This window comes from Macrosteles quadrilineatus, unplaced genomic scaffold (genome assembly GCF_028750875.1).
Source record: "Macrosteles quadrilineatus isolate MER2022 unplaced genomic scaffold, UCM_ALF_1.0 Scaffold_2__2_contigs__length_208266976, whole genome shotgun sequence".
Lineage (NCBI taxonomy): Eukaryota > Metazoa > Arthropoda > Insecta > Hemiptera > Cicadellidae > Macrosteles > Macrosteles quadrilineatus.
This window is the reverse complement of record NW_026542595.1, coordinates 18,184,029-18,205,713: the sequence shown is the minus strand read 5'-3', so window position 1 is coordinate 18,205,713 and position 21,685 is coordinate 18,184,029. Positions and strand designations below refer to the sequence as shown.

General features: G+C 35.2%; 1 protein-coding gene across 1 annotated transcript in view; it reads left to right on the top strand.

Moving 5' to 3' along the window:
• The first annotated feature begins 1,112 nt into the window (after positions 1–1,112).
• Positions 1,113–21,685, top strand: part of LOC128985567 (stAR-related lipid transfer protein 7, mitochondrial-like) — a 101,485-nt gene continuing 80,912 nt past the window's right edge. The window contains exons 1-2 of the mRNA XM_054405176.1: positions 1,113–2,120; positions 17,875–17,990. Coding sequence (XP_054261151.1) covers positions 1,597–2,120; positions 17,875–17,990 — 640 coding nt within the window. The 5' untranslated portion in view covers positions 1,113–1,596. The remainder of the gene's footprint in view (positions 2,121–17,874; positions 17,991–21,685) is intronic.

Genomic DNA, 21,685 nt, shown 5'->3' with positions numbered 1-21,685 from the left:
GTTCGTTCGCTACGCTCACTCACCTTTGGGTTGGAGCTCGTTCGCTACGCTCACTCACCTTTTGGTTGCAAATTAGCTGTTGTCATAAATGTAAAAGAAATAATAGTGCTGCACCCTGTTGGTAATCCTTGTAACTTTAATGCTATTGAACATCATAGAACAGAACCAACTTGTTTAATTGAAACAGCTGTTAAGATTCATTAATTCCATTCCTCATAAGGTTAACATGGGAAACTCCAGAGCCACTGGGGCGGAGCCCTTTTAAGAATTTCGAAACGGGAAATAGTTTACGTCCGATTCGCATACCTACAGAATTTACACACAAAATTTCATAACGATCGGTGAAGTCGTTCCGGAGGAGTTTGCAGACAAACACTGTGACACGAGAATTTTATATATTAGATATATATATATATATTATATTTATATATGTGTCCGTTAGCGCGATAACTCGAGCAAAAATGATCCGATTTTGATGAAATTTGGTATAAACGTGTAAACCTACATTTATTCGAACGAGTTCGCGAACCAGCATGATCGGACTATGGGAACAGGGGTTTATGGGGGGTTTTATGGGGTAAAAATGGGGTTTTCTAATTTTTCACCCTTTCTAATTTTTCAATTTTGTAATTTCTTTCTAAACCATTTTGTAGAGCTAAAAAAAAAAAATAATTTAGTATATTGAAGCATTGTTGCATGCCTAACGGTTACGGAAAAATCGCAAAATAGTGTAAATTTAAAATTACCATGTTATTCTTATGGAGAATAAATACAGTGTTATAGCTTGCTTGTCTATGGATATATTTTAATGAAATTTTGAAATTTTGTTTACTTCATACTAAGCTATTAATATTTCAATAAAAACCCCCTATTTTCTTTCCTGTAGCAGCAAACCTAAGTACTCATTAATATTAATGATATTTAAATAGGAAATAAATCTGACAATTTTAGGGAATAGTATGTTTTATCTATGGAATAATTTAGTGGAATTCCAGATGTGTAGATGGAAATTCGCTTAGTCTGCAGGTTTGCTGCGGCGGGGGTATTTTTTTGTATCGACTGTACTGCTCAAACCTAGGCGGAAATCGTTGTGTGGGAGGGGGGAAAATGTAGGGTCGACAGCTGGCGATAGCTCTTCCCTTCACTGTCTTCAGTCTTCACGATCGTCTTAACTCATTGTTCTTTTCTTGTTAGCCTTACTTTGTTGTTGGTGCAAGTTCCATACTACTTCCATATTCATACAAACCTTTGTATGTAGCTTTCTAGCTGTGTTACACTCACTATTCAGTTGTGTCGGGGTCGATTTCATTTTGGAGATAAGTTTAGCTATACTTGAACCTGGAAGAAGTCAGACAGAAAAGAGAAAAGAAGTAACTTAGGCCTAACCTTAGGAATTTTTGTGCTGGTGGTAACTTATTATTGGTAACTTTGTTTCTAAGCACATTTCAAACAGATTTAAAGAAGTGTTAATGAAGTGAATGTGAATCAATTTTGTCTCCAAATACGCCCTCTTTTTGTAAATCGCCCACTTTTTGTAAATAAAAAATAAACTGAGTTGAGTTTCAGAGATTTGTAGAAACTTATCCTTGCACCTAAATGCATATTAGATCCTATAAGTTCTTTCAACAAGCAAGTTTTTGTAAATCATCATTTGGCACCACCTCTAAATTTCAAAATATAACTCAGCTGTATCTAGGCCTACTTAGGCCTACTCGTCAATCATCAAATGTTGCAAATAGTGTACAAAGAACCAGGGGTAGATTATGTCCACAGCTTGGTAAAAGTAAAGAAAACTGTGGGTTGGTCATATGTCCACAAATTTTGTTGATGTTATTCTTAAATAGCCTCAAAATAATTCCAAACGTTTTGAAAACACACTCCGTGAAGATTGTCCAGAATTGTGTTTTGAACTGCGAGTATGTCTTGGCTCATAGGATCAGAAGAAGTCAACAGATATTGTGCCTGTATTCCAAGCTATGGGACGATGTTATGCTAAGAAATTGTTTAAAGAAATTCAAACAAATATTTTTAAGGCGTAACTTTTTATTCATGTTTAGTTCAACCATTTTATCATCTTTTGACTGGAACACGGAAAGGATAACCGATGAAGATATTTTGAGGTAAGCATTAGGCCTAACTTACTTGCAAGATACAGAGGTGCCCACAGGGGGGTGTTGTGACATCATAAAATTTTTTGTAGGGGATTCAAGCCAGTGGTTGGTTAGAAACACATAAAAGATTAATCAGATAATTTTTACTTCCTTAACTTAATTTAAATTACAACTTAATATTAACTAAGTTAAGTTAGCCTTCTTAAACCTAGCCTAACTAATCCAACCTACTGCTTACTTACTGCTTACTACTGTTCTTCTCCTCCGCAGTCATCAAGATTGGGGGAGGCGTTATCTTTTTCTTTAAATCTTCTTAGTGTCTAGTGATTATTGCTTGGTTTTCTATTGTCTTCCTGTTAAATGTATGGTCATCCAGGAATTCGTTCAAACTGTAGTAGGGTTGTTCGAGGAGATAATTTTTCAATTGGTTACTGTAGCAAATTTTTTCGGGTCAGTAATAATTTTTAGCCGATGTGGTAGTAAATTGTAAAGTTTCATCCCTCTATGTTGGGGTTTTTGCTGTTTTTTCTAGTCTATGTTGCGGTAGATTCAGATCGGTTTTTTTCCTGGTGTTTATTTATTTATTTACAGACGGAAAACTCCATTTTCATAAACATACAATGATGGCAAGACGTTTCATTCAGACTTACATAGAACATTTCATACATAACATGAAGATGACCTGACTAAAAAACCCTAATAAATAAGAATTTATAAAAAATATATCAATATACCGGTAACAATAAATAACAATAAATACAATAAATAGCAACAATAATTAACAATCAACATGGGGAACAACAAATTTGGTAATTAGCTAACAAAGATAAAGAATCAAAAAAAGTAACAGTAAATAAATCACTTAAACAACAACAACTACAATGATAAAGAAATAAAAAAGTAAGTACCGGTAACAGTATAATGATCTCAACAGCAGCTAAGCGTAGAAACTCTTCAGCCCATTTCTAAAAGCTTCATCGGACATAGAGAAGAAGTCCAGGTGTTCTGGAAGACAGTTTCCAAGGCGATGGAGACGTGGCATGGTACTGTGGTACGCATATTGTGTAGAGCAATATCTCCTCTCAAACAGTTGTTTAGATCTTGTCGATTTCAACGCTCGAAGGTCGATTCTTCCCATCAATTCAGGTGAATCCAATGAAGCTGAGATTATCTTCCTCAGAAACATTAAATCGGAGACTCTACGCCTGACTGACAAGGGTTGAAGAAAAAGGAGGTGGCTTAGCTCGTCCAAGGGTACATCTTCATAACGAAAGCCCAGCTGCAGTCCAACAATTCGAATGAATCGTCTTTGAATTCCCTCAAGAAGTTCTATGTGGCCCAGCTGATACGGTGACCACACTGGAGAACAGTACTCAAGGATAGGGCGGATAAGTTGAACCTAAAGAGTCCTTAGTGCTTCTGGCGAAAAACCGTCCTTAGACACTCTAATAATAAAACCAAGAACAGAGTTTGCTCTTCTACTAATGGCATCAAGGTGAGCATCGGGACTTAGTGACGATGTTAAAGTCACACCAAGGTCTTTAACAACAGATGATCTGGAAAGTGATTTTCCTCCAAGAGTATAATCATGCATCATGGTATTAGCCCGTCGTGAGAAGGAAAGCACTGTGCATTAAATCTCCAAATTTTGGAGATGTTAAACTCCATTTCATTCTTGAGGCACCACAGTAATACTTGGTCAAGGTTGGCTTGAAGCATATCACAATCATACTCCGACGAAATTTCCTTGTATATTTTAGCATCATCTGCGAAGAGTAATATTTTACAATTTGTGACTACTGAGACCAGGTCATTCACAAATATGGAAAACAGCATAGGACCCAATAACGAGCCCTGGGGGACTCCAGAAAGAACAGGAAACGCGGTGGATGTACATCCATTGTATCTGACAACCTGGTGACGATTACTGACATAGCTTCTGAACCAACTTAGCATGGCACCAGTAACACCCAAAACGCTGAGCTTAGCCAGTAGATGTTCATGACTCAATCTATCAAAAGCCTTCGACATGTCCAGGTAAATGCTGTCTACTTGATGACTTCTGTTGAAGGCTGATATTATATTATCTTGATAGATAACCAGGTTGGATGCAGCTGATCTACGGCTATAGAAGCCATGCTGGGCTGTTGATAAGTGGTTCTTAATAAAAAAATTTAATCTAGTGAGGACCAGGGATTCAAAAACTTTGGCGAGCGATGATTGTATGGAGATTGGTCTGTAGTTTTTTATGTCTGAAGAATTACCATTCTTGAAGATAGGTGTAACAAAACTTGTCTTCAGGCAGTGGGGAAAGATACCCAAGTGCAAAAACCAGTTGATGTATACTGTCAAGTGAGGGGCAAGAATCCAGCTACAGTACTTTAATGTTAATGGTGGAATATCGTCAGGACCAGCTCCCTTATTACCATCTAAGGTGGAGAGAACCTTTTCGACTTCATTGCAAGAAACAGAAAATTCAGTGAAGGAACCAGAAGAACACTGTTCTTCGAAGAAAGGATCTCTTTCAGATGGTTTGAAAACTGAAGAAAAGTGTTTAGCAAAGGTGTTGTAGTTATGTGTTTCTGATTGTTTAGTGGGATTCAGTTTAATTGTTTGAGTTATCACTTCAACCAAGTACAGTATAAGGATGTTAATGTGAGAATTTTGTTTTTTATAAAAAATGGTTTGCAATGTTCTTGATAGTGGGTAGGCCTATTATTTAGGGTTCTTATTGCTTCTTTTTGTAATATAAAAATTGATTGAAAGAGGTCTGTACTGCTGCGCCCCAGGCAACAATTCCAAAACGGAGGTGTGATTCTATGAGTGCATGGTAGGCAATTTTGGCTGTAGTAAAGTCGGTTAGTTTAGTTATCCTTCTCATATAGGGATCCCAGATGCCTCATTTTCCCGGACACGTCCTCTTTTTGGGCACATAAAAAACGTCCGGGGGGATTTTCGGCAAAACCTTAATATGTCCAGGATTTAGACTGGAAAAATCTATATATCTATATATATAAAAGGCAAAGCCCTCACTGACTCACTGACTGACTCACTCACTCATCACTAATTCTCTTACTTCCCATTTACCTAGGAGGCTGAAATTTGGTACACTGATTCTTTAGGCATTAAACAGGAAAACTAAGCTATTTTTATTCTGATCGGACTCTCGGGCTCCGCCCCAGTGGCTCTGGAGTTTCCCATGTTAACCTTATGAGTACTCATATTTAAATGGAATTAATGAATCTTAACAGCTGTTTCAATTAAACAAGTTGCTTCTGTTCTATGATGTTCAATAGCATTTAAGGGGATATGCCTCCTTCTAAAACTTTTTTTAAATTATTTATTTTAAATGGCTTTTGTGGGTTTATTCTGTTTCTATTTCACCAAATTAGAGGATTTATATATAGAAAAAATGTTATCCAAATCAATTTTTGGTCACTTTGGGGTAAATTTCAAAATTTTAAGAATTTTTTTAAAAAATTTTAGTTTTGAATAACTTTTTTGTTTATCAATATAATGTAAAAAAGTAAATATATTTTAATTTCCCACATAACAATGAACATTTCTGTGTATTGAAACTATGGTAACTCAACAAATACAGCTTTAGTAGACCTTTTTACAATAATATGAAAAATGTTACACAAAAAGATCAGATTTTTAATGTAAAACATAAAATTTTATAGGAATAAATAATTGCAGGATGTTCTCTATACACACAAACCTTCTAAACACTATTAAGAACATCTGGTTAAAATTTCATTGAAAAATAATTAGTAGTTTTAAAGTTATTCAAACTTACGTAAATGTAGTAAATGAAAAACGTAGTTTTGAGAAAACGCCGTTTAAAGTTTTCATTTTACTTATTGTTGCTAGGCGCAACGTCTTCAATTTTATTATAAAAATCACTGAAAAAATTCTCCAAATCAAATAAAACTTTGCATACATGTTCAGTAATAGTTAAGGAATAAAAAATTGTCAATTTTGAAAAAAGTAAGTTTTGAAAAAATATTTTATAAAATGGCCTATAGATGGAGGCATATCCCCTTAAGTAACAAGGATTACCAACAGGGTGCAGCACTATTATTTCTTTAACATTTATGACAACAGCTAATTTGCAACCAAAAGGTGAGTGAGCGTAGCGAACGAACTTCAACCAGGACGTGATTGAGCCATGCGAACGAGCTCACTTATGAAGTTAAACGGGGCAAAGCCCGCGGGTACAGCTAGTAAATAAATAAAATTATTCCTGAACGCATAGTAGGCCTAGTATTAGTATTAGTATTGGAGTATTGGCTTGAATCATCAATCGAATAGGATGAGAATGAAATTGGAAACTAAATTAAATTAAAATATTGTGTATTGATATCTTATATTTAGAAGTTAAGTTTCCCTTTTGGATCAAATTTTGTGTTTAAAACTTAAGACTGTTGGCAAAATTAACCCAGCTGTCTCTGCTCACCACCACCACCCAGACCAGCGACTATCTAACTACAGCTAGCTCCTCGTCTGCTTAAGTTTACACTCCTATACGCTTACATTAACATAATTTTCTTACTTCTTGTTTAATTGTCATTCTTTACGTTCCTAGACCCTACTAATGCTGAAAAGAAATTGTGTATTTTCAGTCAAGTTAAAAAAGGGATTAGTTGCGAAAAAAGTTTACTTGTTCTATAAAATCAACACAACTCCAAAATTTAAGTAGTAGCCTAAGTTGCATCATCCTCCGAAACTGACAGTTTTGTTCTTTAAACATGACTCTAAATTCAATCATTTTTTGCATTGCTGAAGAAACTGCATTTCACACTGTAGTAAAACATCACCCGAGTTTGGAGTCCATGGATTGTACCACTAAACTTCAAAATGTATTGTTAAAAGACTCCTAGTAAAACATACATATTTCTAATCCAATAATTTTATATTAAGTGAGGGGGGCTCCAGTAATCCAGACAAAAGTTTTGGAGTTGCACAATTTTTATCATAGCATTGTTAACATAAGCATGCCTGAAAGAAAATTAAAAGTAAATATTTTAGTGATAGTAAAGAATTGGCTAGCAAATCGAAAATTCTAGTTTAAAATTTTTAAAACTTACAAAAAAGGCAATATTTTTTAGCAATTAATCATTAGACAATATTGAGTTTAAAAAATTCCAAAATTCTCAAAGTTTTACATAGTGCCTATCTAAAATAGTCTAAACACTTTTTTAAAAGCCCTTAAAATGCATGAAAGTAATTCTAAATTTAAAAAAAATTTGAGGTGACCCCCATCCATCCAAGGTAACTTCCGCGAGTCATAATATTGTCCTCTTTTTTGATGGAGGGTCTCTGAGAACCCTATTCTCATAGCATAGATTGATGTAGATAGTTTTTGTTGCAGTGAATTAATAGGCCTATGGTGTTCCCATTTTAAGTTTTCGTCTATTTCTATTCCCTGAAATATGGTATGGTCTGATCTGTTTGGGTTTGATTTACCTAAAGGGGCTTTGCTTGGGTTTGATTTGCAGGAAAATTCTATTGTAACAGTTTTGGCGTTATTGATTCTAAGGTCTATTGATTTGCAGAATTGTTCGATATGTTATTATATTTTCTATTCCTCCGTTAGTTATAAGGTGATGATCTCGAGGGATTAGTACTGTGGTAACATCAGCAAAAATAATACAGTCCAAAAAAAAGAGTCCAGAGAAAAAGTGTTTGAAATGGCCTAAATAATTGATATAGGTAATACTATTTTATAGGCTATACTAGGCCTAAATAGGCCTTTCGTATTACACGGAGAGCACCCTCATACAGCTCACTAAGTTATGTAGGCAGCGTGAAATAGGTAAGGTACTAACCTAACTAACGTAGGTATGTAATCAAACTTTCTGTAGCCTAACATTTAAAAATTCCGTTGATAGGCTATTCCTCACACTGATAAAACCTTTTCTGTTGATATTACTTAAAACAGAAGGTATATGGATCGAAAAGGTAGGCCTAAACAAAAATATTTATAACTTATATCAAAAAGAAATCATCGATTATAATTAATGTTCCCTTTAACAGGAAAGTACCTTTGTTTGCAATACATCTAATGACAGCTAATGCTACATCACTGTAGGCCTACTACGATTACAGACTTTACAGTAGGCTTTGCTGGTAGTGTCTGAAGTCAATGAGAGAAATCGTCGAGCTTCTAACATAATGGTTTATGGACTCCCTGAATCTACCAGCAATGACACTCAGACAAGAATTAATCATGATCTTGATCAAATTTCGAAACTGATTAACTCTGCTCTGCCTGAACTAAGCGTCACAGCTGTTAAGGCCTACAGGGTTGGGAAAAAATCTGCAGACAAAGCCAGACCTTTGAAAGTGTTGCTAAAGAGTGAGCAAGATGCTCGCTCTGTCTTGTCCAAATTCTCGTCAGAGGTGGCCAAAAATGTTGATCCAGATTTCTCGTCCGTCAAACTTGGAAGAGATCGCACTCCCAATGAACAAAACTACTATAAATCGATTGCCGCGGAACTTGAAGAGAGAAAGAAACAAGGAAAGCTCAACCTCACAATAAAATATAAGAACAATATACCATCAATAGTTCAGAGTTCAAAAAACGATTAAAATCCAACGGTCTCCCATCTGCTGTTTCTCCTTTAAACCTTTATTTTCAGAATGTAAATGGATTAAGAAGTAAAATCAACCTGTTGGCTAAATCAGCACCTACATCTCTCTTTGATGTGATTTCATTGGCGGAAACTAACCTATCTCCTGATGTTAGTAATAGCGAACTTGGCCTTACGGACTTTACAGTCTTTAGGTGCAATAGGTCAGAGCACACCAGTGACAAAAGAAGTGGAGGAGGAGTACTCATCACAATCAGAAAAAGTATATTCTGCACTCAGGTCTTTCCTTCAAATAGGTCAGTCGAGTGCCTCTTTATCCTATGCAAAATTGGATCATCTTTTACTATGATTGGAAATGTGTATATACCTCCAGGACAACCCTCCTCAACATATTCTGCCTTCTCTGATATTGATGATGAGGTTATGCACCTAACAAAGGATCTTACTAACATTTTCCTAATGGGTAACTTCAACCAGCCAGATACAGACTGGATCAACCACGAATCTTCCAAGATTATATCTCCTTCTTCCCGTTTTCTTCTAGAGACTGCGTCTTCTTATAATCTGAAACAAGTCAACCTAGTTCAAAATTTTTGAGGTGTGTTGCTGGATTTGATTTTCTCATCGATTCACGGGCTGCAAGTTGAAACTGCTGAGGATGTCCTTTTAGAGCAGGATAGACATCACCCTGCCTTGTTCTTTACTTTTGATGCCACTCTGTCTACTTCCTCTGATGGCCCTAGGGAATACATCAACTATCGCAGATGCAATGTTGACTTAGTGTTGAAAGACCTGTATAACCTCAACTACCCTGTGTTCGATGAGCTTCATGATGCTGAAACGACATTTAACTGGTTTTCGGATTTTCTTGGAAAGAGTATCAGACTACATTCTCCCCTAAAGAAGACTGCAAATTGTAACTTCCCAAATTGTTCAAATTGTTGCTGGTTTACCAAGGATCTGAATAGACTAATTATTTTTAAGAAAATATTCATAAGAAATATAAGTCAACTCTATCACTCTCTGATTATGAAGATTTTAAATGTGCCAGAAGAGACTGCAAGGTTTTAAACAGTATCTGCTACTCAAATTACATCAGTAGAGTGGAGGAAAGCATCCTTCACAATATAAAGTCATTCGGTCACAAGTGAAAAACCTAAAGAGCTACTTTTCCCTCAAGAATGATCTTCGAATCTGCAAACGCTACCGAAGCTGACGGAAAATGTAATCTCTTTGCAATGTATTTCTCATCGGTGTTTGGTGACATGGACGTCTCTATTTTCGACTTTGGTCTGAACAAAACCATCAACGGCTGCGTTTTTTCGGCGATTGATGTTCAGAAGAAACTTGAGTGTCTTGACACTAACAAGGGAGCCGGACCTGATGGAATTCCGCCTGCAATTCTCAAACATTGTGCCCAAGTCCTTGCCCCACACCTTGCAATCTACTTTAAAAAACTGCTTGATGAGGGGATTTTTCCTTCCACGCTAAAGCAAAGTTATGTTGTGCCCATCTTCAAGTCTGGTAGTAGCAACGATGTAAAGAATTACAGGCCAATTGCCATTCAACCATGCTTAGCTAAAGTATATGAAAGTCTTGTCCTGGATAATCTACTCTTCCAACTTAACAGTTTTATCATCCCTGAACAACATGGTTTCCTATGTGGTCGTTCGTCCTCTACAAACCTTCTAGTCTTCCAAAACTACATTATGTCAGCATTTAATAAGTCTTCCCAAGTGGACTGCATATATCTTGACTTCAGCAAAGCCTTCGATAAGGTTAACCATCGCCTACTTTTAGCAAAGCTGGAAGGCTACGGTATATGTGGATCTCTACTGCGGTGGCTAAGAAGTTATTTGAGTGATCTAGAGCTCATTGTCAAGTGTGATGGAGGCTTTTCTTATCCGTTCCCTGTTCCGTCTGGGGTGCCCCAGGGGTCTCACCTTTGTCCTCTGCTGTTTGATATTTTCATAAATGACATAAGCAAGGTAATATCATCCAATTTTCTTCTTTTTGCTGATGATATCAAGGTATTTGCGGAGGTAACATGCTCAGACTCCCAAGACCAACTCCAGGCATCTCTGGATAAAATCAGTAAATGGTGTGATGAAAACGCTAAGGAGTTGAATGTTGCCAAGTGCCTCACGATGTTCTTCAGTCGCAGTACTGTAGTGCACCCTTACAACTACAGCATAAACGGTGCCATTCTGAAATTGGTTGATATGGTCAAAGATTTGGGCGTCATAACTACTCCTACCCTCAGTCCCTATGAGCATATCAGCCAAATAGCAAAAAAAGAACTTCATCACTTCTTGGCTTCATTTTTCGAACAACAAAAGACCTCAAGAACCCTCTCACACTAATAATCCTCTACAAGACTTTGGTACGTCCCCTGATGGAATACTGCTCTGTTGTCTGGTCTCCATATCAGTTTTTGCACATCGATATGCTAGATAAGATACAACGAAGATTTATTAGACTGATTGGTCTTAGACTGGGGTACCACTTTCAGGATGTTCCTATTATCACCCTGGAGAAATACTATGATTTGCAACCACTCAGTGTGAAAAGGAGATGTTACGACCTGCAGTTTCTCTTCAAACTCGTGAATGGTATCATTGACTGCACATCTTTGCTGAATAATATAGAATTCTCTGCCCCTAGAGGAACCAGATCCAAAACGTTATTCGCCAGAGGATTCCAAGCAAGAAATTACTCATACCATCATGGGATGTCCAGGTTGCTGAGGTTGGGTGGAGAGGCTTCGACTCACATTGACTTCTTCGGGCTTTCTTCTTCCTCATTCAAGAGGGACGCCTCAAGATATTTACAAGAGAGAACATCTTAAAAGCATTTTCCTGCCTTCCTGTGGGAACAAGTGTTGTGTAGTTCTTGTTTAAGTGGTGCCTTTAAAGGGCCACCACACCTTAGTTCTGTTTTGAGGCTGGTGTTACCTCAGCGAGGTGCAGTGCAATCTAGGTGGTGCCTTTAAAGGGCCACAAATGAAAGTTGGTGCTTTTTAGCATGGTGTATGGTGTTTGACACAGTGTTCTTCCCATGTCATGCATGCACACACACACACACACACTCCCACAAATTATACTTTTGTTAATACTTCTGTAATATTTTGCTGTCTCTTGTTATTATTCTCACAGTTTATAATTTGTTATCTTTGTTGCCATAGTCTATTTTGTTAATACTTCTGTAATATTTTGCTGTCTCTTGTTATTATTCTCACAGTTTATAATTTGTTATCTTTGTTGGTCTTATTTAATCGTTGTTGTTATTGCCTGTTGAAAGTTACCGTCATTACTGCTTGTTACTTGTTACCATCATACTAGGCATAGTCTTCTTGTTGTTATTTATTGTAGTTTTTAGGTCCCACTCATGTATTTATTGCCAGCTTCCTTATTTATTATTATTGCACGATTGTTGTAACCACTGATATTAACTTATTATTTGCTACTTATGTATAGTTCATAGTTTGACAAAATTGTAATAATGGAGAAACCGTTGGAATAAATAAAAATAAAAAATAAAAAAATAGTAGGCCTAAAGACTGACTGATGAATGTGGTAACACTATATTCACTGATAAATTTAACGTCATAATAACTATACCCCCGCTGCAGCAAACCTGCAGACTAAGCGAATTTCAACTTGCCTGATTACATTATTAGGTAGGCTACTCAAATCCTACTAATATTATAAATGAGAAAGTTTGGATGTATGTTTGTGACAAGTAAACGCGAAAAATACTGGCCGGATTGGGCTGAAATTTAGTGTAATGATAGCTCACATTCCTGATAAACATATAGACGCATTCTTATCTTAAAAGTCCTTTCGGGCTCCACCCCAGTGGCTCTGGAATTTCGTCAGCTGTTTCAAATACACAAGTTGGTTCTGTGATATTAAATACCATTAACAAGTTATAAAGTTTACCGACAGGGTACAGTACTAATAATTTAAATGAATATATCGAATAATCTATAGCCTATATCGGTATTTTTCATTGGAATGAGTGTAGGACAGATACTAAAGTGCAGCCGAATTTTGTTTCTAAAAGTGGTATAGCCTATATGTGTAACTATTTTAAACAACAAATGTAAAGATCAAAATGTTTGTATTTTGTGTCCTCTTCCTGTTGCAAAGCACAGGTACGACAGCTAATATTTCCATGAATAAGACATAATTCCCAATTTAAATAGCATTAGATTTAACAAGTGCTTAGGTTTGCTCCTACGGGGAAGGTAAAAAGTGTTTTTGACGTACAGTACGTCAATAGTATAGGATGAAATAAAAAATTTGCCAAATTTTATCAACATATATCCATAAACAAGTAAACTACCTACAACAGTTTTCATTTTCTCCTTAGGAATAACATGGGAATTTTAAATTACACTAACTTATTTTTGAATTTTCTCTGTGACCGTTAGGTAAACAACAGCGCTTCAATATACTAGGTAAATTATTTCTTTTTTTAAGCTCTACAAAACGGTTTAAAGGAAATTGCAAATCTTTTTGTTTTTAGGGTCAAAAATGGAAAAAACCCATTTTTACCCCATAAAACCCCCCATAAACCCCCGTTTCCATGGTCCGATTATGCTGGTTTGCGAACTCGTTTGAATAAACGCAGGTTTACACGCTTGTACCAAATTTCATCAAAATCGGATCATTTTTGCTCGAGTTATCGCGCGAACGGACATATATATATATATATATATATATATATATATATATATATATATATAGTGTATAAATATATAATATATATATATATTAATATATGTATACATATATATATATATATTGATATATATATATATATATGAAAAATAGAATAATAGGGCTACTATCTTACTAATATTATAAATCTGAAAGTTTGTGTGTGTATTTGTGTGTGTGTTTGTTGCTCAATCACGCATAAACTACTGGACGGATTGGGCTGAAATTTGGCATGATGATAGCTCACATTCCCGATTAACATTAAAGCATATTCTTATCCCAAAAATCCTTTCGGGCTCCACCCCAGTGGCTCTGTAGTTCCCCATGTTAACCTTATGATTTTTCATATTTAAAAGGAATTAATGAATCTTAACAGCTGTTTCAATTAAACAAGTTGGTTCTGTTCTATGATGTTCAATAGCATAAAAGTTACAAGGATTACCAACAGGGTGCAGCACTATTATTTTTTTTTAATTTATGACAACAGCTAATTTCCAACCAAAAGGTGAGTGAGCGCAGCGAACGAGCTCCAACCTAAAGGTGAGTGAGCATAGCGAACGAACTTCAACCAGGACGTGAATGAGCAATGCGAATACTTATGAAGTTAAACGGGGCAAAGCCCGCGGGTACAGCTAGTCTATAAATAAAGATTAAATATTAATGAACTTAGTACCTACCCAAGTAAAAATTATTATTAAAATAAACATATAGGCTGGGTATATTATATGAATCTGAACGGATGGTGTTTTTGGCCTCTAGGGACCTCAAAACAAAAAATTATATCGGTCCCGGGTCCAGGTCTTACCATGAGTACTACGGTATTAGCTTATTCCCTATATGGGAAATTCGCTAAAACCACAAACATTAAAAAATCGTATTACAATCTCTCAACAGTTTCATCCATTGCACTCTCATTGTGCCTGCATTCATGTAAATAGCATTGCCTATGGTGAAAGACTTAACGGCCATTTAAAGTCTTTCTTTAGATCATTGCTATGGAGTGTAAAAGAATGCTAAGGAGCAAGAATTAATAGGCTTGGCCGGGAGGTTTTTCCACATTACTTCAGACTAGACCTAGGGGTTACGGCATTATCACTTAGATAAAATCCGTTGGTGATTTGGCGGGATTCGAACCCAGGAACCAGAGTCCCGCGCTCTAACCACTAGACCAGCTCGCTCCCCTCGGCCGGGAGGTTAACTATTGATAGATATAGGCCTAATGTCTTCTTTTTAATTATCATTAAGAATAACATGTAAACATTGAGTACACTAAAAAACACTAAAAAGACAAAATTGCAAAAGGACATTTTTATGAAGTTTATTAAACATTCTATTTATTCATAGAATTGCATTTTAATTAAAACAGTAGAAATTTATAACACTACCCACAAGATTAATATTTTACAAAAAGACTACACAATAGGATAACAAAATGTAAATATCACAACATCTACATGTCCAGCGATCATAAATATCACAAGAAAAGAACTTCTTTTCAAACATTACATGGAAACAAAATGAATAATTGCAATGAAATAGACAAAATTTAAAATAAATATTACTGATAATTATTGATGTAATGGAAACAAACAAACAGCTAAACAAAACACAGCCGATAGCCAGAACGATACGTCATCAAATCAAGCAGACAAAAATTGGTTCTTTTTCTTCAGTGGCTACTGGCCAGTTTTTTTTTCCTTTGCAATAAGTGATCAGTCAGCCTGTAGACGCTTTTAGTTACTACCGGATTAGTACCGTAATGGTAATGGCCAATTAATGCCCTCAGTCACAGCCACCTCTAATACAAGGCCGCGGCGAGTGAAAAGCGGCAACGTCGCATCGGTGTCTTGGCGTTCGGTCGTTTTACCATTACAGTGAATGGAGGAGTCGCGTACTCTACGTACATAATCGCGTTTCTACTACCTTTAATCATTAGTAATGACATTAAACTTCTTACTACAGCATGCCAGATAGATGTGATGTGCCTGGATGCAAGAATAATTACGATAGCTCAATTAAAAATGAATAATACATACAGTGTTCTAAGATTCTACTTGATCCACCGCGTAAGCAACAATTAATTGCTTTCTGCTATTCTTCGATCAAATTAGACATCTTTAAAATATTCTCGTTTTTGTGTGAAACATTTTTCACAAATATGAGCTTAGATTAAATTTGTAAAAAAATTTTAGAATAAGACTATGATTCGTGTAAATATAGACGCGAGAAGCAAGTTTTAGGTAGTAATACCGTACTATTTCCTTGTTTATTTGTCTATCTTATTGATAAATGCTGTTGTTAAGTGATAAAAATAACTGAAATAAATGCCACTTCAAAGAAATAAGCCGGTGTTTCTGTTAAGTAGGCCTACTAGTAAAAAATATGTAACCTACTGCATATTACGGTATGTTGCAATTTTTCACTAAATAAACAACCTAGATTACAATTTTGTCTATTTTACCATACCTTAAAATCTACTAAAATATGTTATTACGTATTTAAATACTTTCATTCATTGATACAGAGCAGCAATACTCTCATTGATGTTCATAGCCTAGCGCGTGTGAAGACGGACGCAGAGGGGGTGTGATTGCGGCGTTGCCAGTTCGAACGTCGCGGCCTTGTATTAGAGGTGGCTGTGCCTCAGTGCACGTTGCCCTTCTCCAGTTGAATTTTCTTAATATTTATGAAATTAGCTTTACTGTGATATGCTACAAGTAGGGTACCGTAACAGTTTTTGAAATAATAAAAATAAAAAATAGGAAATTTGCAAATGCCCATTGTTCAAAATTTTCAAAATAATGTAATAACATAATGTCAAGTGGCACATCATTTTGATATGTTTTTTAATTTTACCAACTTTGTAATTTACACTTACGGTACCTACTTCAAATATCCCTTTAGTTTTTGTGTAAATAACAATAAAACCTAATTTTCCTATATCAAATGCATGTTATTTGGGTTTAACACTAATGGCCCCATCTCATTTCATTTAGTAAAAAGTAAGGTGTCAATCGATTTTTAATTAAATTTCCTTAAAAAAGTTATTCGGTTTTGTAAAATCAGCGGTTTTTTAATTGTTTGGAAACAGAATTTTTAATAGCCGCCATGTTGTTTAATGAATTTTTAAAATTTTCATGGCCTTAATTCTGTTGTAACTTTGTCTAGTTGTCATAAATGTTGGTGCAAAATCTGAATTTCGTATCTTTTACCACTTTAAACTGGCGGCTGTGTGAGTAACTAAGGACTTTAAACACTAACAGACAGATTAACGGACAGTTTAATTACTATATTTGGATATGTTTCTTACCCAGAAAAATTTCCTAAAATATCCTACACTAATTCTGAGACACCCTGTATATAACAATTGGAACTAGTGTTAATTAGTACACAGGGTTTTTGGTCCCTAGCGACATCCAAATGAAAAATATATTGGCCCCGGGTCTAGGTCTTACCGTACCACCTACGGTAATAGCGGTTTCCCTTTAGAGAAATTTGCTAAAACCTGTGTTAGTAGACCTAGTTACATGTGATTAATGATTTTATTGAAGAGTTAAAGCCTGGTATATTAAACAATTTTTTTAAGAGTTTTTGTCTCATATATACTTATTACTTAATAGTTCATATAGATGTTATTGGTAAAAATATTACGGTATAAGAAAATATGTTTCTTACGACGTCAAATGGCCTGCGTGGGGTCATTAGTTGTTCACTGAGCGGCCACGCACTGCGCTAGCTTCGCGAACACTATAAATACAGCGCAAGACATCCTCCAGTCAGTTAATCGCCAGGCGAGCAGCCAGGCACATTTCTTCCTGGTAAGGGGAGTAGAGTAATATCGCAAAATCATAAGCTAGGGCGCGATATCCCGGTAATTGAGCAAAATAGCTCGTGGACTCGGGAAGTAATTGATTTAATTTGTTTCAAGTATATTGGTTTTAATTCTAGATAAGTGAAGCACTGTATAATCATCAGGTAGCCTACTTAGGTACAAATTTTTAGTTTTATTCTCGAAGAAAATAATTTCAGTCAGTTTGGGACCAGTGTTTTCACTCAAAGAATTAAAATAAATTATTCGAAGTTTGTTCTTTTTTTAATGTACGGTAAGTTTAAATTGAGCAGTGATGAATGTGTCATTTACTGAAAAAAGATTATGCTTAACGACTACATCTGAGCCAAAATATTTCAACTTAATACTATTATTATTACTACTAACCTTGGACTTACTCAATTAGATTAGCTATCCAAGGCCGACAGTACAATTTTGTCCCTTGACAAAATTGTACAGTCACACATAGTTCACTGGAGAAAAGTGTTTTTATATGGGACAAGCACTCCATCTTATACCCAAACAATTTCTTGGATTTGGATCACAGCAAGTTACAACTTAAAATAAATGTAAGTTTTGTCGGGCATTAGTATATGTTTATTTCTATGTTTCAGGTATTCAGCTGAAATGAGCTTGATTGAATTTTTGAGGGACAAAAGAAAAGCTTGTCTCAAAGGTAATAGCCGTCTGTCAGATTGTGATTGCCCTGTATGCACTGCAAAAGATTCTGGTAAGAAGTAATAACGTTGTTAAATTTCAGAACACGTTTCATAACTATCTCACCAAATTTAGTTGCTGTAGGCTACCTATATTAAACCGCACTAGTGTAGGCCTACCTGTTGCTGGAATTTGAGCAATTGTGAAGTATTATTACAGGAGTTATTTTAAAACGAATAACAGTGAAAATTTCTGATGACTTTAAAAAAGTCGACTCAAAGATTATGGAAATACTCACGATGTACATAACAGTTCGATACAATCAACATTTCTTGTAAATCTATATATATAATACGCTAAGCCGATTTTTGTAAACAGAACTCCTCCCACATTTTTGGACCGATTTTGATGATTAAAGTGTAAAAAAAAATGGCCCTGATCTGTAGTTTTGCAAAGTGTTTTTGGTTTTTTGAAATCTTTATTAGTTTGGGCAGGATCTTCCATCAAAGTTGGGTTTTCTCCCATAAGATTAACATGGGGAAATCTAAATATTTAATTGGAAACTTTGTCTCCACTAATTTGAGAGAACGGCTGGACGTAGAAACTTGGTAGAGGTCTCCAAAGAAAGGCTTGGTCTGTAGATGAGTAGTTATCAAAAGAAACATGAAGTGCTAAGCCGATTTTTGTAAACAGAACTCCTCCCACATTTTTGGACCGATTTTGATGATTAAAGTGTCAAAAAAATTGCCCTGATCTGTAGTTTTGCAAAGTGTTTTTGGTTTTTTGAAATCTTTATTAGTTTGGGCAGGATCTTCCATCAAAGTTGGGTTTTCTCCCATAAGATTAACATGGGGAAATCTAAATATTTAATTGGAAACTTTGTCTCTACTAATTTGAGAGAACGGCTGGACGTAGAAACTTGGTAGAGGTCTCCAAAGAAAGGCCTTGGTCTGTAGATGAGTTATCAAAAGAAACATGAAGTAAATTCCCTTAGGGCTCTGCCCCAGAAGCCTTTAAAGATACCTCGACAAATTTGTTTACATTTTGGCCATGTGGATAATACTTTTTAATGAAACAGCTGTTGATTTTTCAATTGTGTTTTTAAACAACACACATTTATTGGGAGTTACTAAATTGTCCAAAAGAAGTATTTGCAATGCTATTTTCTGATTTTAAAATTTATTTTCTTCTGTATCATGTAATGTTTTGCAATATAACATTCCATTACGAAATCAGTGGAAATTCCTTTTATCACAGAACTCTTACAATAATTTCTTATTGAACTATCTTATATCTGCTGTACGGGCTGTTGTCTGCCTTTTCCCCCACATTTGCCTATATTTTATCATACTATTCAACAGATCATCGTAGGTTCACAAGATTATTGTTATACATGTTTTCAATCATTGGAAAAATCTTCGATTGCGTAATACAATACAAAATTAAACAAGTGCAGAAGGGCACGTTGCCCATTTGAGCAGTGTCCATTTTGCTAAATTAATAGTAGTTTACAGCAACTGGATAAAACATTTTACAATATTTGTGTAGAAATATGTGCATGATTTAGAAAGTCATTAAGCTGTAAAACTGCAATTTAAACTCTTAGAGAGCCTTTGAATGTTATTAGAATAACGAAATGGGTTGTGCATGTTTACTAACGCTACTCAGCAACAAAAACCATTAAATTTATCTCTATTTGTTAAGAAAAACTTCAACCTTTTTCAAAATCAGTCTCACCCTATCTCCTATGGTTTGAGAAGCCGGTCCGATTTGGATATTCCAAAGCACAAAACTGCGTTTTTTGAAAATCATTTATTTTGCAATGGCATTCAACTGTTCAATGCACTGCCCGCTCCCCTGAAGATGGAAAATAGTGTGGACAAATTTGGCAAAGGGGTTAAGAGTCTTCTTTTGTCACGCTGTTGTTACAGTGTAGAAGACTTTTAGTTTTTAGATTTTATTTATAAGAAATATTGTTTTTATTTGTAAGAGAAATTTTGTTGACGCTATTATGCAGTTATAACGACTGTCAAATAAATTAAGATGTTTGAGTTTGAGTCAAAAAGTATATTCTTAAAGTGCACTGAGCAGCAGCCTCGAAAATACTATAACTTACCCATATAGTTACAAAATGCTCAAACTCACATTGTGACATTTATAATTTGGCTTAGGCCCTATATTTCTCCACCAGATTATTTATCTGCAGAAGAAGTTTATCGTGTGTAATAACATCCAAACACAGAAACCTGGCCTAAAATGGTACCTATCTTGACAAATTATTTGAAGTGGTCTATATTACGGACCGTGGCTCACTGGGTTGTTAACATGATTAAAAATAACCACGACATTTTGGCTGTAAAAAATACACAAAGAGTAAATACTATTTAAGCAGCTACTGTCATGACAGAAAGGTCATATTCCTTTTAAACTAGATCACATCATCCTTTATAAGATACGTTGTTTAACAATGCATGTAAACGTCAATATTTACGTAACAGCCAATTTACAGTATTTATTGCTTTTGCCAAATGCCGCATTGTTATGTAATTTGAATTATTTGTTGCCAATGAAGCCGCACAACCATATAAACGAGGAGGTCCCTAACAGTTCAAGAGTAAAAGCCAACTTCACTTCAAGTATATTCCACTACACCTAACTTTCAGTAGATGAATAATTAGCGTAAGCCTTGACAGTGACCGTCGATTTCGACGGGTTTCACCTAGTATATAATAATTTTTCAAAAGCTGATCTTGTTTTTAAGTGTCTTCTACAAATGTTTCCCACTCATAGTCGCATTAGGTTTCCATAATAATGATTAGTAATTCTAAAAAAAAACATAATTTCTATTTCTTCTACTTGGTGGTGTTCTACGACTATCCTGTGTTTCCATAGTTTGCAAGTTGGCTCTTTAAATGATTGATCAAGAAATGCAGCACAGTGTAAATTCAGTTTTATTTTTACTATTCCATTGTAATATTTACGCCATCCCTAATTCAAATAGTAGGCAATATTTCTTTGTCGTCAGGTCCTTGGCATGTTTAAAAACAAAAATAAAATGTAAAAATTTTCTCATTTCTTTGCCGGGTTTCTAATTATTTTAAAAAACAGCAAACTGTTTACATTTCAATTCCAAACAAAACAGCTGGGATTTATTTTTTATAGAAAACTAATGTATTGACATCTGTTTCAGAATGTAATAACATTCAAATCAATCACAATGTTATCCTTATGGAAGGAACTTTGAGGGCAGCCCACACCCTTAAAAAGATATATTTCAAAAATCTAAAGCCAGTTTGCACTTCTACACACCTAGACGAACATATGTGAGGTTAAATCTTAAAACAAAAAAGCCTTATTGTTCACAAAGTTGCATGTCGCGTATTAAATATATAGATAAAACAGAGTTAATGCTATTAATCTTAATGCTGGATAATAAATAATTAGTATTTTACCCTTTCATTGCAAAGGATTTAACTAGTCTCATTATAATTACTTTTAGGCCACCTTCGCTAGAATAAGTTTTATACATTTAAAATGAAATATGCCAACAAAAGAGTTAAAACTGAAATACAACACACATAAACTCTGTGGCAGCCGGTCCTTTATTACTGCTACTCAACTAAGTTCACACTATACGGGATTAGAGTGCCCAATAGCAACAAGTAATTGTCTATGTAACAATACCCCTGGATCGGATTTTTAATGAAGTATTTACATGAACAAGACATATTTATTTCCTATTTAAGTAACATTAGAATTAATGACTAT